The sequence below is a fragment of the Zeus faber genome, assembly GCF_960531495.2.
Source record: "Zeus faber genome assembly, chromosome: 9".
Lineage (NCBI taxonomy): Eukaryota > Metazoa > Chordata > Actinopteri > Zeiformes > Zeidae > Zeus > Zeus faber.
The window spans coordinates 27,990,094-28,010,093 of NC_137197.1; the positions used below are offsets into that span (position 1 = coordinate 27,990,094).

The window sequence follows — 20,000 nt, forward strand, 5'->3', positions numbered from 1 at the left end:
CATTGCCTCATCATGTCGTTCAGAAAAATCTCCCCGACTCCCTGGATTCTAGGCCTCCATCGCCGATTTGGTTTTTGGTTTCAGGTAATCTACTTTTTCCTCTCACCGGCGGACTCGACCAGCGCCAGTGTCTTGAGGTTGCCGGTGAGCAGCACGTTGTGCAGGTCTCGGTAGCAGCAGTTGAGGGTGATGTACCTCACATCTCTCACCATGATGTCCTCCACGCGGATGTTGTACTTCCTGGGGGTGGGAAAGGGGGAGCACGAGAGAGAGAGAGAGAGAGAAAGAGAAAGAGGACAAAAGTGGATAAGTATTGGAGAAGACGGAGGGCGGGAGTAACAGACGGGTGAGGCAAGGGGAGATTAAGACAGACAGACCGAGAGGGTGAGCGAGGCGGGGGCCGAAGGCAGGGGGAAAAGGAAAGAAGGGAGAAAGTGAATATTCCTCGAACAAATACAATTTCGGCTTCACTTGAGCGCCGCTGCCAAGAGCATTTCCACCCCGCTCCTTTCACATTCAGCAACCCATCCATCACGCCTAACTCTGAGGCCGCCGCGGCTCCACCGTGCTGACCGTTCAGTTCCGTCACGGTCTTTCACGTCACGCTCACGAGGGCGCAGTTTCCGGGAGGAGGAGGAGGAGGTGACATTGTGCGAGCGGGACTGATCTCAGCAGAATTCTAATACCCCCCCTGACATTACACCGGACGGCGGGGGGAGTCGTCGAACAGCTTTCCTTCCTGCCGGCTCGTGCCAAACTCCCCTCCCGAAAAACAACAAAGAACCGGTGCCAGCCGATGCTCTGAACCCTTGATTTGATGACCCCTTTCCGCCCCGCGGCAACACTACATCCACCCCCATCCCCGCCCAGGCACCCTCCTTATTTGCCGGAGGGATGACAGTGCCAAAATCACCCTGCCAGGACTAATTTCCCTAAAAACTGATGTAGTTGATCAAATCTCTCCCTCCCTATTTTTTTCCCCCCTCGTACACCTGACCCTCTTCACTGTCTAGTTCTCTCTCTCTCTCTCTCTCTCTCTCTCCCTCTCTCTCTCCGTCTCCCTCTCCCTCTCCCTCTCTCTCCCTCCCTATCTGGGGGTTCTGATTACTTTTGGGGGGAGTGTCGCTGAGGGCACCGGAGTTCAAGTAAATGAGGCCGTATCAGTCATCGATCCAGGTTCACGAATTGTCCAGAGAGTACGGAATGAAGGAGTTGGAGAATGAAGGGGGTGGAGGGGTGTTGCGAGGCACTGAAAAAGCAATAAAGGGCCTTTTCTGTAATGACAGGGAGAAAATACAATCACCTCCCCTCGGCTCCACTCCCACATCGGATGGCCTTTATGAAACGCTGGGGGAGACGAGCAGAAGACTGACAACAAGCGTGCTCGCTCGCTCCCCCACTCCCTCCCTCCCTCCCCTGCACCCGCGTAATAATGTTACATAATTGTTCCCACACTTCCCCTATCTCGCTGCTCGGTGTTGGAGACTCTGCCACAAGGAGAGAGAGAGAGAGAAAGAGAGCGAGAGAGAGAGAGAGAGAGAGAGAGAGAGAGAGAGAGAGAGAGAGAGAGAACGAGCGTTCGAGAGGTATGATGTGAGAACGCGTTGCTGTACGCGCCTGTGTGCGAAAGAGACAGAGGTAGAGAGAGAGCGAGAGTTGGAAGACATGAAACCAAGTGTGTAGGTGTGAGTGACAGACAGCAGAATTCTTGTTTCTGTGTGTGTGTGTGTGTGTGTGTGTGTGTGTGTGTGTGTGTGTGTGTGTGTGTCTCACCCTATGTGTTAAGTACAATTGCTGAAATGTTAAAAGAGGACAGCCGGGCTGTCGGTGTGTGTGTGTGTTTGGTCGGAGTGGGACACAACAATTCTACACCAGTACATATCTATGTGTGTGTGTGTGTGTGTGTGTGTGTGTGTGTGTGTGTGTGTGTGTGTGGTAGGGCTGTGTATTAGCAATATTCTGGCAATATGGTACTATTAATAAATTGCACTTTTCAATATTCCCTTGCACATGAGAAAACGACTTTCCTAACTAAATTGATCATGAATTAATTAAATATTCCGCTTGCCAGTAATTGCACAAGTGTCCCTGACCGGGTGTATGGTACAAGCCAGTGTGTGGGAGTCACAATGGACAATTTCCAGTTCAGGAGGAGAACTAGCAAGCAGCTCGGAGGAGGGAAGGGGGGAGGGTGAGAGAGAGGCGGGAGGTCACACTTCCCACAGGGCCTCATTTATCTTTCTCACACACACACACACACACACACACACACACACACACACACACACACACACACACACACACACACACACACACACACACACACACACACACACACACACACACACACACACACACACACACACACACACACACACACACGTCCCAGTGGGAATGGTGGGCAGTGTGAGAGAGGCAGGTGAGAGTATTGAGGGCACCAGAGAGAAGCCGCTTTCACACAACACACGGTGTCTGATCAAGATCAAGACTGTTGAGTGTGTGGCTGTTTTGCAAGATCAAAATTGCGAGGCTTTGCTTTTTCATCAGTTCCCGCCAGAACAACAACTCTCCGCAGAAGAACTGACTGTTCATAGCGACAAAAGGTTTGACCGTTTTTCGAGATGAAGAGTTTTCTGAAGCCTTGTTCATTTGATTCAGTGGGTTTTAATACACGGGGAGCGAGGGAGGACTGCCAGCGAACGATCAACGAGAGTTTGTCAATTAAAGATTCCTTCGCCCGCCCCCTCTTTTGCCAGAGTGGCTCCAGACTGCTCAGTCATTAAAAAGAGTTGTTTAGAATTTAGCTTCAGAATAGTTCACCTGTGAGGTTTTTAGTGGTTAACATGATAATAGCGCGCCGTGAGATTATCTCATTGTAAAAAGTGCGCCATGGCAGAAAAAATGGGAAACACTGCTTAATGTAGCCTCACTGGCATTAGTGCGTGTACGTGTGTGTGTGTGTGTTGGGTTAAGTGTGTGTGTGGGTGCCTGTAACCACATACTGGCAAAGTAACTTGTAACCCGGTGTAGTGTTCAATCGAATGGGGAAGAACGCGAGACGGCTCGTGTGTCCCATGGCCTGTTTTTCTGTCTTTCTTATGGTCAGCAGAGAGAGAGAGAGAGAGAGAGAGAGAGAGAGAGAGAGAGAGAGGGAGAGGGAGAGAGAGAGAGGGAGAGAGAGAGAGGGAGAGAGAGACGAGAGGGAGGACTAGACAGTGATGGGTCAGGTATATGAGGGGGAAGAAAAATAATGGTGCCTAAGAGCTAGAGAGAGCACAGGATGAACATTTGGATCTATAGGCTGTTAAAATATAGACTCAATAGGTGTTTTCGTACCAAACAGTGCTGGGGACTCCCTGAGGGGAACTAGGAACCGGGGAGGTCCCCCGAGAACTAAATACCTTCAAGGGCCTTTTTTTCCGGTTGCATTTGCACCGGCAGTAGGAATGCTGAACATGATGTCAGCCAATGGGGTTTCAGCACAAGTTCTGTGTTGTATTTAGTCGATGAACTTTAACTTATTTCAGCTTAACAACGCCGAAATCAGTTTCTGAACAAATTTGAGGCAAGAAATACGCAATCCAGTTGCTAAATCTTCACTCACATGAAATCTACAAGATGCCATTTAAAAGAACTTTCGTAAGGCACGGGCTCTCATCGGGACACCGCACGGGGATTTTATTTTTTTTCATTCAATTAACATCGGAAAATAAAATCAAATAAGTGAAATAAATACATCTCCAATAAAAACCCTATTTTTATTGTTTTTTATTTTTATTGGTTATTTTTTTTATTGGTCGCTGCCCAGAGCAATGCGACTCAGTTGGGGCGCACTGAGGGCAGTCAGCACCGGACGAGGGTCGGTCCGAGTCCACGGCGAGGTCAGGCAGAGGTGTGCTTTTTTTTTTTTTTTTTTAACGTGGGTGTTAATGTTTTGGAAATAAATTGTGCGTAAATAAAGACATTGTTACTTTAAATGAAGCGTCCTATTTTTGGCTTAGGTTGTTAGTTGTTGTTAACGTTTTACACAGTTTTTTCAATTTGGCGGTTGCCGGTGCTGCACTGGCTCATGTGTTCGACCAATTACCGGCACTTACGTTCACTGAAGGTTCCTCCTGTGCCGGTTAGTCCCTGCCCTGCGGTAGGAGCTAAAAAAGTCCTATTAAATGGCGTTAAGAACTAAGAACTACCTTCGTTTCTTGTTCCTGCAGTGCAGACACCAAAAAGGGAGGGTTCCTCCAAAAGTTTGTAGAATTATGAAAAAGTTCCCGGGGTGCAAAAACGCCTCATAAATACACAGTTTCTCTTGAACCAAGTCACAATCAAGAACATTAGTTAGACAATTAGTAAAACATTTTGTGGAGAAGTCTTCTCCAAATGTCCCCAGGATTAAAGACTCGCCAGAGCATTCAATCTGCTCAAATGCATAGAATGTTTAACTACTATAATAACAAGTATTAATTAACTTCTATTTACCTGCATGTAATTACCCATTACTTTATTTTACCCAATAAGCTAGAGAGAGCAAGATCTCTATACGGATAGAAGCATATAATACTGGACAGAAGCAGTGCAACATTAAAATTAGGTTCCACTGCTCCCCTTTTGTGAATAATTCAAGTATTCGAGTAAAAGACCCATAATCTTTATCTCTAATTAATGATCTGCCAGCACTCACAGCAATTAAATGTTCCAGAACCATTAAGTGAAAAACGGAAACTGCTAGTGGTTTTATCTCAGGCTCAGTGAAGATAGAACAATACAATGCTGCGAAGCCGGCACCGCACCGGTGTAATTCATTTTCGAGATTATCAACCAATAAGGTCACTGTGTTGTGTCCAGTGTGTTTAGCTATATAATGACTCAATTGAATAATTTGTTCTTTTATTCATCCATTGGATTACAAGAATGTTGGTGTAGGTTTTTTTTTTTTCTACGTTATGGCTGTATTAGCTTTGCACAGTATTGTTATAAAACTAATATAGTGACAGAAATGTAGGAATATCGTGGCGACCGGTCAATAGGGAGCTCCAGGGATTTCTTCAATGGAGGGGGGCGTTTCTTCCGCATTCTGGTGATGTCCGTGTGCCACCCTGAGTGGCTGCTGCAGGAAAAGCTTTGGGTGCAATGTAAGCGGCGCATTGCTAGAGCTGCCTGGGTGGACTCATTTGACATCCACGAGCCAAACACAAACAGGGGGTTTGAACCTCTAGTACTAATAAATTCATAGAAGGAAACGCCTCTCGAAAATTTGGTCCGTGGTAGCTAACTTTGCAACAAATGGTGGTTTCTATCTGTAACATTTAAACTGTGAATGGTTCAAAATAGAACTACGACTTACGACGGATGCACCGAGTACTAGTACTGAGACATCGCTCTTGGGTAAAGAATTTTCAATTGTAATAAAATCGCTATTCTTGAACTCTTCCTGAAAAAAAATGATACTTACCGTAAGCGTGTTATCTGGGAGTAAACTCAGTATAGTTGTGTACTTTTTATGTATTCACAGTTGATATCCGAAAGTTGTGTTAAATTGACACAACTTAAGTCGTATTTAGTGTGTTTCGTGTATACTTAAGATGTGCTGAAAAAAAAAAAAGTTATGTATTTTTCATTTCCTATTATTATTATCACTACCATTATTGCTTTTATGCTATTATTTCCCATTTCCTATTATAGTATAAAGAAAGTACAGCTTTAAGTTACTTATTCGTATGTATTTGTGTGTATTTCACAACACTCACAGCACATCAATGACTAGTATGCTAAAGCTGCATTTTAAATTAGTCGATAAAAGTGGAATCCAGATGTGACTTATTTTAATTTGGGGAGCAATCCAGATGTGACTTATTATTAGAGCCCAACCGTTTTATCGGTTTGGCCGACATATCGGCCCTTATTTGACTTTTTTGACCACATCGGGATGGGCAGACTGCATCTAGCATGCAGTCGATGTGTCCTGATCTTTAAATAAGTATAATAAACAGGAAAAACATTGATTTTTTTTATCCTGTACTTGACTGTTTTACACTACTTTTAAGTTACTCACTAACATAAGCGCAGAAGTCTGACTAGACATTATGATTCCGCCCATGTTTGTTTACGCTCGAGTTTAGACACGGACACAGCTTTCAAAGCAGGAAGCAATGCTGCGTTCATGGGAAACTTGGAAAATTCATTTGTTCCGGAAGTGATGATACGTTCACTGGAACAAAAATAAAATGGAAATGAAAAGGAATAAAAATTGAATTTACTATCATCTTTCACATTTTCTATTTCTCAAGAAGTTATTTGTGTGTTTATTTTTATTTATTTATTTGCTTATAACCTAAATGGTGTCAAATATAGAAACTTTATTAAAATATACGTTTATCAAATCGATTTGAAAATTTGGCACTTTTTGACAAATCGGTCGAAACATTGATAATTGGTGGGCTAGGACTCTCCAAAATCGGGATCGGCATCAGACCCAAACATCTAGCACCAGTCGGGCTCCCCTTATTATTATTTTTTGTGACCTTCCTACTTACTCGTGGTGTCCCCAGCCCAGCTCCGGGAGGTAGGGCAGCTTCTTGATCCTGATGATGGAGTCGTAGAGTGAGGGCTGCAGCGACTGGGCCACGGCGTTGGCCAGGATAACGGCGATCATCACCGGCAGGATGTGGGAAATCTGGCCCGTCAGCTCAAACACGATCACTGCCGTCGACACTGTGTGAGTGACCGCGCCCGACAGGGCGGCCGCACCTTGGGGCAGGCAGGGGAATGGAAGGAGGAGAGGGGATTGGAAGCCAAGGAACCCGAGTGGAGGGATGGAGGAGAGAAGACAGAGGGTTAGCAGTTGGAAAGGGGTTGTCGGGTACTGTTATCTCGTGTTGCTCGGAAGGATTTATGTAAGCACAATATCTTTTGATTCCTCCCACCGGTGAAAACAGTACATGCAGTAATCACGGCCAGCATCGACAGCAGCCCAAACTCGAGGCAAATATCAGATCCTGTCCCGCAATTTATCAGCCTCCTCGCCCCGCGGCTCGCACACAAAAAAAAATAAAATAAAAAAAAATAAAAAAATCAATGAAGCGGGTTTGTGCAGGTATAAAAGAGAATCTTGAATCCCGACTCCCCCACCCCCTCCCCCCTCCCCCCCACACCTTTTCAATAAGTCTCTTTGGAGAGAGGGCTCTCGGCAGAACGAAATGAACACGGAGACGAAAGAAAAACAGTCAGAGTGGAAGCATGAAACAGTACGTAGATAAGAAAAAAGCAGAAAAGGGGCAAGACGGAGAGAGAGAAAGAAAGATGGTGGCGAAGTAGCTTTTCGCTTTTCTTCTTTTTGGTGGTAATTTTTCGTTGTCTTAGTGGAACATTGATTACGCCCGTGCTATGCTACAGTTCTGCTAGCAGCCTACAATCAGACAGTAGTGTGTCCCTCCGCAGTGAGGAGTGACAATGGTGAAAAGCACAATTCACTGACTCAGTGTTTCCCCCAGAATTTTTCCCATTCATCATGGTACGCAACGAAAAAGCCCAAACCAGACTCGGGCATATTGGCGTGGTCAGCTTAGGTCAGATGGACCGCAGCAAGCGGTCGGCAAGTTTTTATTTGTGTTCAGCATCTCCGAACTAAATCCCGGAAAACACCAGGCAACTCCAGGCAACTCCAACCAGCTGTGGCATGACCAAGGCAAGTAACCCACCTACACCCAGGCAACTATCCCTGGTTCTTTCCAGCTGGTCATCCACCTGGTTGGTTAGAGCAACCCACACGCTCCATGGCTCACATGGTTAATTCCCCTCCGGCATGCCAAGCGAACCAGGAACAGATGTCTAAATCCTGTCCACCCGCCGTCTCTGACTGGACCATTATTCGCCTTCAGACAGTTTTAAAAGAACGCAAAATCCCATTCCTTCCCACCGACAATAAAACCTAACTTATTGACATCTACAACGGCTCCTTAGGGGGCAAGCAACCGGACAAGAATAGCTTTGCACACCTCACATTTCCGGGTCCGCTACGCGGTGACATCATTCCGTCTCCAACCAAATTATGACACCTGTTGAGCACTACAAGCCTCCCCGTCGGCTAGACTGGAGGCTCAGGTTGTATTCTCCCCCCTCCCTTCCCACTCCACCGCATCAGCCCCATCGGATTGCCACCTGCAAATACACTGGTAAGGAACGGCTCATCATCGACCTCTCATCTCCACACGGCCTTCGAACATCACACCTTAAGTCCTTCATCCAAACTGCACGAGCTTTACCTCATTGTTATTGCAGCATGTCTCTGGGGTCACGAAATGGTCACGAAAAACCATTCTCATTTATATAGCCCTAACACCTAACACCTCTGTGGTCTAAATCATCAACCAAGGACGTTCCCTGAATATCATGCTCCGCCTCAGTTGGATCTCTGTTTCATCAACTTCGTGTTTCCGGTCGGCATAATTCCATCACGGACTCTCTTTCTCGCCTCATGTTTGGCAAGTTAATTCGCTTCATCCCCTTCCTGCCACAGTCTTTCAGAGCACACCATCCAGATCCAAGGACGCCGGTCCTCCCAAGCTTACCACAGAGGCATCCGCCCCAACCTGCAGGACCTCCGACAAGCCCGCTCAAGCCTCTAATAGCCTCTACGGCATTATTAGGACCAGATCTTTTGGGGATCTGAAGTCATGGCTGAGGTCTGAAGACCGTTAATCCCATCCCAGGTCAAGACTCCTGGTGGTCCATTCGTCACCAGCTCACCAGTCACACATCATCCGTTCATCATCACCCTCACCTTAACTTTATCTTCATTACATCAAATCCATATATCATGCTTCCCATCCTCAATTAAACCAACAAATGCAATGTTTTTGTTGTGGTTTGGTCTCTATCTCGTGAAATCTTGCTTGGCTTGGAGAAAAATGTCCCCTTGGCATCAGGATATAGAAATTTGGCTACAGGAGGCCCATTTACTGAAATCCTTATGCAGACCCCCAAGTGCTCTCCTTGCAGCCTGTTCCTGAGCTCTGTTTTCTCTTACCAGAAGTGAAAATTTGTCATGATTTTGTGAATTTCAAATTTAAGGATAGATTGCTATGAAAAGCGATCATGAGTTATGTGAGTTGTAGCTTGTCCTTGGTAGAGAAATCACGTTCACACTTCACACTGCCCACAGGAATGGTGAGTGCAGTAATTTAAAGTACTTTTTAGTAGGGATACCGCGGACACGTGAAGTCACTGCAAATAAAAATAAACATGTCGATGAAATAAATACTGAAATAAATAAACAAGGCAATACATATATAAATAAATCTAAACAGAAATAGAAAATATGCCCGACGGACCAGGCGGAGGAGGCCGCACCTAGGAGATCTTTCAATCCGATTTATGGGATCTTTCATCCTGGTTATTGTGCCACGAGGTTTCATGAGACTCTCCGAATCTTATACGAAGCTGCCATTTTCAAGCACACAAAGTGAGAAAGCGCAACTCCTGCAGCGCACATCCCATGTGCAGGTGCACACTCGCTCCCACTTGGAAAACAGAAGCGTTATTTTATTTTGAACGTTTTGTACATGTTTTAATAGCATAAATGGACTGTAAATTCCAATAAAAAAAAGTAAATAATATTTTTTTTTGGGGGACAATGAAGTTATTTTTTGCATTAAAAAAATATTTTCTTTTTGGCCTGGCGGAGGTTCTCGTTGGCCTGGCGACCCGCCAGGCTTACACAATTATAGGTGCAACACTGCGGACCAATTGGACTCGACTTGTGGGTTTGGGTGAACAGACGAGACAGCCGAGAAACTTACCGACCACAGCGTAGCCGCCTGGCACAATGGGGTATATGACGCCATCTGTGTGGATGCCATCCGGGAACCAGGCGGCCATGCTCTCTCCGACCAGACGGCCAAATGCCGCCCCTGCAAGAACACACAAAAACAAACACACGTAAACACATACACACATACAGGCGGGGAGAGGAGGGAGTCGCATATCCGCACACACAAACACACACACACACTCTCTATGATAGCTTCTTACCGATGACAAATACAGGCATGAAGGCGCCACAGGGCACTGGGATGGTGGTGGCCAGGGCAGACATCCAGAACTAAGAGGCAGAGAAAGGGGGGGCGTGTCAAAAACAACAACTAGTCAACAACAGAAGGGTGGCATTTCAATTAGCGCTCAGAAGGCCATCCTTCATCTCCAAGGGGCTGCGGCCATGCGAAGCCTCCCGGCCACCTTGAAGCATTACGGGGTTGGACTGAGCCGTCACTTCAACTCCCGTACGGCAAAACAAACAAACAAACAAACCAAAAAATATCAGACCCGCGGGCGACCCCGGCGGGGTGGACATGTCAATGGCGGCTGTTGGCCGAAGCCCAGGGACGTGGCGCACTGGACGGCTAATTAGGAAGGACTCTCAGTCAGGGAAATACCAACGCTGACAATGCGCTGGTGTGTGTACGTGCATGATTCTAATGGGTTACATTGTGGGTCACACACACACACACACACACACACACACGCACAAAAACACACACACACGCCCCCCCTAACCATCCTAGTGTGACATGAACCACTTTCTTTCGCCGAACCGAAGGATGGACATGTACGGCGGTCTGCTCGGTCAGTGAAGACCCGGAAGGAAATCTTTGAAGGAGCACAAAACCTCATCAGTGTAATCTGGAGGTCTCAAATAGACTTTTTAATTACATCCCTCCATCTCTCCATGTCTCCCTGTATCTCTCTCTCTTTCTCTCTCCAGCTCTCCCTCCGTCTCTTCGTCGTCTATAGTTAGCTGTAATTAAGGCCAGCTGCCACGGTGAAGTAATGGATCTCCTTCTGAAACTCTACACGGCGCACTGCAGAGACTTTCACACCCCGCCCACAACTCACACGCACAGGCGCCCATAAACACACACGCATCATCTGCACATATACACAAACATACACACACACACACACACACACTCATGCACGCACGCACGCCAACCATGGCACAAAGTCAGTGGCGGGAATCAGAGCTTAATGAGGCTAACTGCCAAGAAGTGCCGTTTTGGGCGCAGGCAAAGCAGACACACACATGCACGCACACACACATGCACACTCGCATGCATGCACACACAGACACGTGCACGCACGCATGCGCACACACACACACACACACACACACACACACGGTGGGGGGATGCACAAAACAGATAAACAGACGGTTCTGGTAATAATTTGCCTGGCTCCTCGCAGGATACAAATGTCTCTCCTCTGTTTCTGGTAAAACCTTTATAACAAACACACGGGTTTAACGGATCCGGGAGCTCATAACATGGGCTTAACTTTATTACAGAGGCCTTGAACTCTCAATGAACAAGCTAGCGCGTATGTTCGAGAGAGACAGGAGGGCTTACGCAACACAGGGCGTTGCACTGTTATGAAAGGACCGACTCCACGGAGGACCACGCCACCTGATCCGGTTGTCCTTTGCAGTTACCTACGATTCCATTGGCAATCCATTAACTGAAACCCTGTCTTTCTAACGTTTACAAAAGGCTTTTAATATCAGAGATGGGTCCTTTTTTTTTACGATGACTCATCTTTAATGAGCGAGTTAATCAACATATGAACCTACAAATGCCTCAGCCAGCCCATGTTCCAATTCAAGCATCACATTTTGTTTATATAGCTGTGTAAAATATATTAGGAAAAAAAGCTTTGACAAAGCATTGAATCAGGGGTTGTATCATATTACCTGAGCTACAATGCCGCATCAGTGTCACAGTATGGACAATAAAATATTAATGGTTATTCACATCTTGGCGTTTCCATTCTATTATTCATTAAGCATAATCAAAGGCAAACAGTAAAATTGTTGGTTATATATAGTGAGCACCCAAGAAAGTAGATATCATTTCAGCCCTATTCTTGGGGTGATGAAAATGTAGAAAACAAAACAAAAAAACATCCACAATATTACAAGATGGTATTTAGCACCTAAACCGAAATCATCCTGCGATGGAGCCCCAGAACAGAGCTTAGGAGATGCTCATGCTACCTTACTGCTTAATTCACTTCAAGATATCACAGAAAAGGAGATGCAGACACGGTACTGTAATCTAAACCGGGCAACACTCAGGGTTTACGGTTTCTCATTAGGACGGCGTCTTACACTGTGTACATCCATGCTTACACTTCACCGGCCACCTGACAGGACAAAAGCACATGGAGACACACATGCCATTGCCATATTCCGTTTCATGGAATATAACTTTGTTCAAGCTGGGAAAGTGAGTCGAGAGAACAAGCTCTGAAAATAATGGACAGGAGCAATGGAAATTGACTGGTATGGTCCCAATGCCGCCTTCGGCCAATGGCTCAGGGGCCATATAGACTCAACGGCCTTTCCAGTCAATCTGGACTCTGCTGTTGAACGAGGGACCGTCGGTGCGCTTCATTCCCTCACAAATAGTCAGCATTGGCAACAGTGTCATTTATTGCCGTGAAATATCTGAGCAGATGGTCAGCAATTGTGGCAATTAGAGAGCCAAAACACAGCTAGCATGTTAGCATGAACATAGAAATCATTTTAAATGACTGGAGTGCAAATTCTATGCTCACTATGACCCCGTTTACACCTGGCATTAACATGCGTCTTTGGTGATCCGATCACAAGATGTGATCACTCATGCCAGGTGTAAACGCACCCAATGTGTCTTCAATGCGGTTTGAGATCCGATCGCTCAGACCACATTCAGAGGTGGTCTGGACCACATAAGTCCACATTCTTCTCGCCGCGTAAATGCATCTTGGACCACATTGAAGGACCGCCTACTCAACTGACGTCCTCTGCGTAAGGCGAAGTACGTACTGATTTGCACGCCACGGCTTAATCACACGTCTGGTCGGGGAAGTCTCCCCATTCCAGAATTGCGGGATTAATTATTTACAAGTAAAGTATTTATACAAAAACATCCAGATTTTACTTAAATTAAGTGAAGGGGAGTTTGAAACAGAAATAAATACATCTAACATAAAAACACCTATTTGTTTTGGCTGGAGTAACGGGAACCGAAACGCGCAGTGGACCAGTGATGCTCCCTACACATTGAACAGGGCAGGCCCCTAACTGAGTTGTGTTTAAAAATGCTGTTTCATACAAGTAGGAAACAAACATAAATAAATAGATCTATTTCACCGCTGTCTAGACAGAGCAGTTGACCTGAGATCGAATACTCTCCACTGTCCCGATCCGCGGGACAGTGGAGAGTGTCCAAATCGGCAGCCTCACCGTGTGTGGCGCATCGCTGAGGAGAAAATAGCTCCACTCCAATTCTATGAGTTATGTTCACATTTAAATTTTCCGTACAAGTAACAAAATCAGGAAACTAAATAAATCTCCGATCACAAGTCCACTTGTGATCGGATCACCCAAGACACATGATAATGCCAAGTGTAAACAAGTCCTATGTCTACTCCATAGCTGCTTTCACACATTAACTCCGGACAATGTCCAGACAATGTCCCGACCTGATTGTCCGGATTAACCCTTTTACACATGGAGCAAAAAAACGGAGATTGTCCGTGTCAGATGCATTTACACCACCTGGAAATACTCAGTTTGTTTCAGACGAGGGGCGGAGCCTGGGTAGAGCGTGCAGGAGGCAGAACGTGACGCACACCCCAGAAGGCGGATGAGGCTACAGACTATCTGCAGTTGCGCTTTTTTTGAGTTGATACGCATAATAACGAAAACAGAGAGGAGTAGGTAGCAGTAGGCTTGGGCGATTGTGCAAAATTCCAATCACACTTCTATCACGGGTAGACCGCATTTGTAAAATGAAATATGCGGGCGCGCATAGAACGTCATTTAATGTTGCAAATGCGGTCTCCCCGTGACAGAAGTGCAGGATTTATTATGTATAAGTAAAGTATTTACACAAAAACATCCATTTTCTACAAAATTAAGTCCCATAGCAACACGGAAACAACAGTGGAGACGTACGTTTTTTTTTTTGGAATGGAACGGAACAGTCCCTTAACTCAGTTGTGTTTAAGAAAGTTGTTTCATACAAGTAGCAAACAAACTAAAAGAAATAGATCTAAAATAAAAAGACAGGCATGGGACCCTGCGCGCACCGCTGTCTGGAGGAGAAATTAAAAAAAAACAACTCCATTCCAATTGAGGTTACGTTTTTCATTTTCCATACAAGTAAGGAAATAAAATACGTCAACATTTTTCTATAAGAGATGATATTATATATTGCTCTTTAATTCTCACAAAATCTGCATATAGAGCGGCACGCAAGTGCGCTGGGGGACTGCGATGTGCCGAGTGCAGATCACAGGCGTCTCCTCCCAGTGATCTGCACTCGGCACTCGGTGATCTTTCACCGTGCTGTTCGGTTGGCCCAGAGCGGCAAAACACCTAGAACCGGAGCAGGGGTTCCATGTGTCTTTTCTTTTTGTTTTCTGTACGGGACTGTAGAGGGGGAAGTGAGAATCGGTGCAGTTTCTCAACAGCGCTGAGCGGAGAGAGCGAGATCCTCCACGCTCTCTCTCTCCCCCTCTCCCTCTCCACTCCAGTTTCAGAACACGGTCAACTGCACTTACACCGTTTCAATGCTGATTTTTCATGGCGGATAAAAAAGTTGTCTGTCATCAATGTTAATCGCGATCGATGGAGTCGATCGCCGATAGGCAATTTAATCGTAAATCTGCCCAAACATACGCATCAGCTACGCTCCGCAATAGAAGATCCGTACAAAGGTAAATAACTGGCGCATGATAGAGATGTCATCAACACGCGACACGCCCTATTGCTCGCTGTGAATGATCCGGGAAATCACCTGCTCCATTCACACATGGGCTCAATGGGACATTACCCGTACTTAGTACTAGGGTGCTGGCTGGGTCAAGTCCGGGTAACGGCCAGGTCAAATGATTCGTACATTTGCGTTCACACATACAGCCCATCCGGGTTAAGTCCTGATAATTTCAGGTTTATAGTCCAAGCTGTGTGCAAGCTGCATATGACATTAAGCAGAATTGATACAAAGTACAGTACGACTACTGTAACTAGAGTAGTTCTAACTCCTTACGGTCCAGCTCTCTTCTACACATCATAGTTTGAGATCGTAAACCCAATTTTACATTGGGAATATATCCCTTACCCTGTAGGATGGCAGCCATCACCATGGCAATCAGGTTGATATGCCAGCCCCCCACCCCCCACCCCACCCACCATTCGCAGTCCTCCTTTGGGGATTTACCATCAGGGGTTGCCTAGGTGATGGGCTGACAGGCCACTACTAAGAAATGATCTTTTCTCGCTGGAAAGTTTTGGTTGCGACAATCAACCCTGCTGCATTGTAGTGTGATCTAATGCATGACACCCCTCCACCCACGACTACCCCATCATCCAATCTCTCACGTACACTCCACACACTTTTCTATTGTGTATTCATAAATCCTGCCTCATACCAAGTCCATTTTATAGTGCCCATTCTATTCCCATTTTGCCGTAATGGAAAAATGCCTTTAGGCTCAACAGGATTTAGAGAGAGAAGGAGAGAGGTGAATAGACAGGCAGGCTAGATTATCTTATGCTGTGGTGCGCACGCGCACACACACACACACACACACACACACACACACACACACACACACACACACACACACACACACACACAAACACACACACACACACACGCATGCACACGCACACACACTACTGTAAGAATCTCATTCTCAAAGATATGCACACAATCTTAGAGACTGCCCTCAGCAATTAAATAAATGAGACATCCGTTGATCTATTTCAGTGAAACTTATTTTTTCCAGATTAATATTGAAGTTTTTAATTTACACATCTCCTTGCTGCTGTCAAGAACCTTTACTACACACACTGTGAAATGCTCTGCTTCGGTCGATAACTGGGGGGTAAATGTCTTAAAGGACTCTACCGTCCAGTACCCGGTGTAGTGTGCGCTAGAAACACAAAGTAGTGTCGTAGAAATATCACTGCGGAACAAAGTGAGACCCTTGTTAAGTTAGCTAGAACATAGTTTATTTAGCAAAATCGGAGAAAGATGAAGTGATGCACTTTGTAAATAGTGACAGCAGTTTCTCTCCGTGCCATTGTCCGGAGAGAGTTTCCTATACTATCTAAAAGTTGGGCGTGGCCATGCCTTCAGTCACATGCTCTCTTGTTCTCCATCCAATAATGAGCAGTTATAGTCCGAGCGCTTTCAGGCTCATTCACAGGTCACAATCTTACCGTGCATGTGCAAGATAACTATAGCAAAAAAGAGGGGCACATGTGGCAGTTGTTCTCAGCTCCCATGACCTCCCAGTACCTGAGAGTAGATATTGAATATTTAAGAGTAGATAATCAGTATCTAAAGAGTAGAAAGGGATTTCCTAAAAGGGAGGAAAAGGGATTTCCTGGATATCTCCAAACTTAAACGCCTGGCTTTACTTCAGCACTTACTAGTGTGTTCGAAACACTATTTTGTCTCCACACACATCTGAATAAGAAAAAGGGGAGTGTGGTAGAACCATCACGAGCAGGAAAAAAAAGCAAGGTCAATAACTCAAAGGGAAACGCGAGCCTCCTCTCACCCTGTGCATGGAGGGAATCCTTTCCCTTCTTGTACTGGGTCAACTTTGGAAGCCTCGGTATATGAACAAAGAAGCAATTATTGCATTTTTCTATCACAGAAGTAAGTGTGTTTATATAATTTATCTACTAGTACTTTGCTTTGCTCTGCAACGTTGAGGCAAACCACACCAGACCAACCGCGGATTGACTGTCCCGATTGAACCCCTTTCACACGTGACCAACATTATCCGTTTAGGGAGGAAGGCATATCTGTTTTTTCTACAACGTTGATCATTAAAGGTTGATGGCTTTTTCTTTGATGGTGTGATACTTCCTAGTTTTGCTTTCACTGTAACAATCCCGTTTTTTTTTATAGTGTCCATAAATAGCACATACAGAGGATTGCCCAGGGGGGTAATTATGCCACATGCATATACATAAAGTACGAGCATTTAGGGCAGGGTCTTTCATTAAAAACAAAAAAAAACAACAACCTTCATAGAAGAGTCCTGGATAGCCAAAAGTTTTCCAAAGTGGAGTTAACTGGCATTTGTTATCCCGCTACGACATCGAGCCTAATAGCACCAAAACACGACAGAGTTCAAAGTGAGAATTTCTTGGGGAAAGCTCTGGATCCAGCCGGAGAATATTGGGTGCATGGTGACTACAGCAGAAACACTTCCTTCATAATACATACTGTGATGGGACCTCTTTGTGAGGAAACGGTGGAGGGCGATTCTTGCAAAACACGCTGGCCCTGACATGGAAAAAAGCCTGAATATTGCAAAGCTCAACATTAATATTACATTGATTTGATTCCATCTATCTTCAAATCATTTTCACACCCGCTGTGTTTTCGAGCCACACTGCCCTAGGAAGGCCCAAGTCTCTCGCTGTCATGGGTGAATTATAAGCCCCAGGAAGGGGGGGAAAGGAGAACAATGAAACAGCCTGGAAATTACAGTGCAATGTCTCAGAGAAATGCAAGACACTGCATTTTCCAAAACGTTCTCTGACCTGCATAACAGGACTTAGTCCGCAGGTGATTAGCTTTACAAGGTTGTAAGCCTGTCTTACAGAATACATCCCCATCTCTCTAGTTTACGAGTTCACTCCTGGGGCCAAAGGCAGAGAGAACGTCCTCACAGCATGCCAATGTTAGAGGGAACGAGTGTAAGAGAGTGCTTCTCGCCCTGGAACAAACGAGGGTAGCGTTTTAACCTTGGTTCTTTGGAGAGTTCATAGGAAGAGACGATGAGCCCCATGGACTGAATTCCATACTGATGATTATTTTGCCAAACAAGCTTGGGGAACACAATGCCTGTGTTGAATAGAGCCGAGAGTTGTGGAGGGAAGTCTCAACCTTAAACACTAAAGGGCACATGAAGCACAGTGGGAAAAAAAAGGCTCCCCACACATTCCCATTGCTATCTGCTGACCAAGAGCCTGGCGAAATGTCACCCTGTGCTTTGACACTGGGGAATGTAGTGAATGAAAACTGTGCTGTACTCTGTCAATGCACACCTTCACCACTTGGTAAGATGGTACTAAGCCTAGGAACGGGGAGTGTCTGACATTTCCAATGAAGAGCAGTGAGACAGCAGAGAAGAAGCAGCTGAGTGAGTCCGATTGACTCAGGCTGGTAAAAGGACACAAGGAGCTGTAACAATTGACCTTTCTTGATATATTTGCACAATTAATTCGTTGGAATACATTTGTCTGCAACTGGAAGCGGCATCCTGTTTTGATTTCACAGTCAAGGTGACAAGCTCATCATTTTGGTGGTTGCAAAGACTTGCGCCATAAGCCTTGAGTAAAATTATGATCCAAGTGGTAAACCGTACAGAATGGCAGTTGAAGTCAAGGAGGTGCTAAAGGGATCCACCTGTTCCTGCCTTCCATCCTTGCGTACTTTCACTTTGTCAGCCATTCTTTACAGACGGGCAGAGAGAGAAACCAAGGTTCACCCCTTGCTTATCCCCTTGCGCTTTCACTTTCCTGCTTGTCTTTGCAGTTTTTTCGTGATCATTTGGTATTTTCTATGTGGTCGAGTTTTGATGTTTTGCATGCACACGCTAGAGAGTGGGGCTCCTCTATCTGTGTTTTTTGCACCGATCTCAAATTCACTTGACGTATGTGCACTGCTGTACTGTATCACAGTGCAAACAACCGAATCAGGAGAGAAATGGGGTGAGGAATAAAAATACAACAAGGTCAGCAAAAACAGAAGTTAGACCCATCTGATGGGGAGATATCAAGGATACCCAAGTGGAGGGGGAGAGTTTTGAAGTACTATCCAGGACAATTATACTTAATTTAAATTGTCAGTCATCAGGGAACCGTGTGTGTGTGTGTATGTGTGTGTGCGTGTGCGCTCACACACACACGCGCGCGCGCCTGCAAGTGAATCTGTATCAGTTTCAGAGGACAGTTTTTCGCCTGGGGCCTCAGGGAACCCTCTGGGGCCCAACTCCTAATCCCACTGCAATTACTGTCCCGCTAGCTCTGTCACACTCCTCCTCTCCCCCTCTCTCTCCCTCTGTCTCTCTCGGGCACAATCACACAGCCTTCAACAGAGGACTTACTAAGGCTGCATAAGAGATCAGCACAATGATCATTCAGAGGATTCGTTCATAGTAAATGAAAAGGCAAGTGCATGCACAAAAATTTCGGTTTCAATAAACACTACACACATTTCCAGCCAAGAGCGGTTGATGTTCTCAACCACCCACCACTACGCACAATATTGATCTGTAAGGCATGCCAAATTAGTTTTGTTTAGGTGGGCCAGAATACTCTGATCTACAGGTCTATTCATTTTTTCTTTCTCCCAATCAATTGTTGCTATTAATAGCAACAAATTCCATCAGAGTAGAGATGAAAACCCACAGGTGTGAACAAACAACAAATTACCTAATTTAGAGCATGAGGTAGATCGAAGCGAACAATAATGTTAGCCAAGATTTTAGGACTTCTTCAATAACGAGCACTTACAGTCCTTGTCCTGTATTGCTACAGAGGTCAGGTGAAACTTAAAGTGGACCCTTTATGCCCCTTTTTACACAAGTTAATATAGGTCTATGAGGTCCCCAAAACAGGTTTATAAATTATTTTGCTGAAAATACCACTCAGATTATGTGTTTGAGCCATTCTATCATGCACGCTCTCTTTCAGTGGGTGACTGAGGCCACGAGTTATGTGAGCCAATTATTATAGTTTTTTTTTTGAGAAAATAAATCTGTGACAATTTGGCGTCACCTCCTCCAGAGGGTACAAAAAAACACTAAAAACGGAGCGTTCAGAGCGGTAGGAAGCCTCAGAGCTTTGTCACAGTGATTAGTTTATCATTGGTTTACCTCATTATTTGACACTATGGCCACGTCTAATATGAACATTCGACATTGTATCATTATTT

The 20,000-nt window shown here is 45.4% G+C and overlaps 1 protein-coding gene across 1 annotated transcript in view; it reads right to left on the reverse strand.

Moving 5' to 3' along the window:
• The window catches only part of LOC307235079 (chloride channel protein 2-like), a gene marked incomplete at its 5' end in the record, with an annotated part of 128,130 nt that overhangs the window by 16,779 nt on the left and 91,351 nt on the right, over window positions 1–20,000 (reverse strand). Inside the window, 4 exons of the mRNA XM_080007051.1 lie at window positions 107–240; window positions 6,531–6,744; window positions 9,795–9,905; window positions 10,027–10,096. Of these exons, the coding sequence (XP_079863177.1) occupies window positions 107–240; window positions 6,531–6,744; window positions 9,795–9,905; window positions 10,027–10,096 (529 nt within the window). The remainder of the gene's footprint in view (window positions 1–106; window positions 241–6,530; window positions 6,745–9,794; window positions 9,906–10,026; window positions 10,097–20,000) is intronic.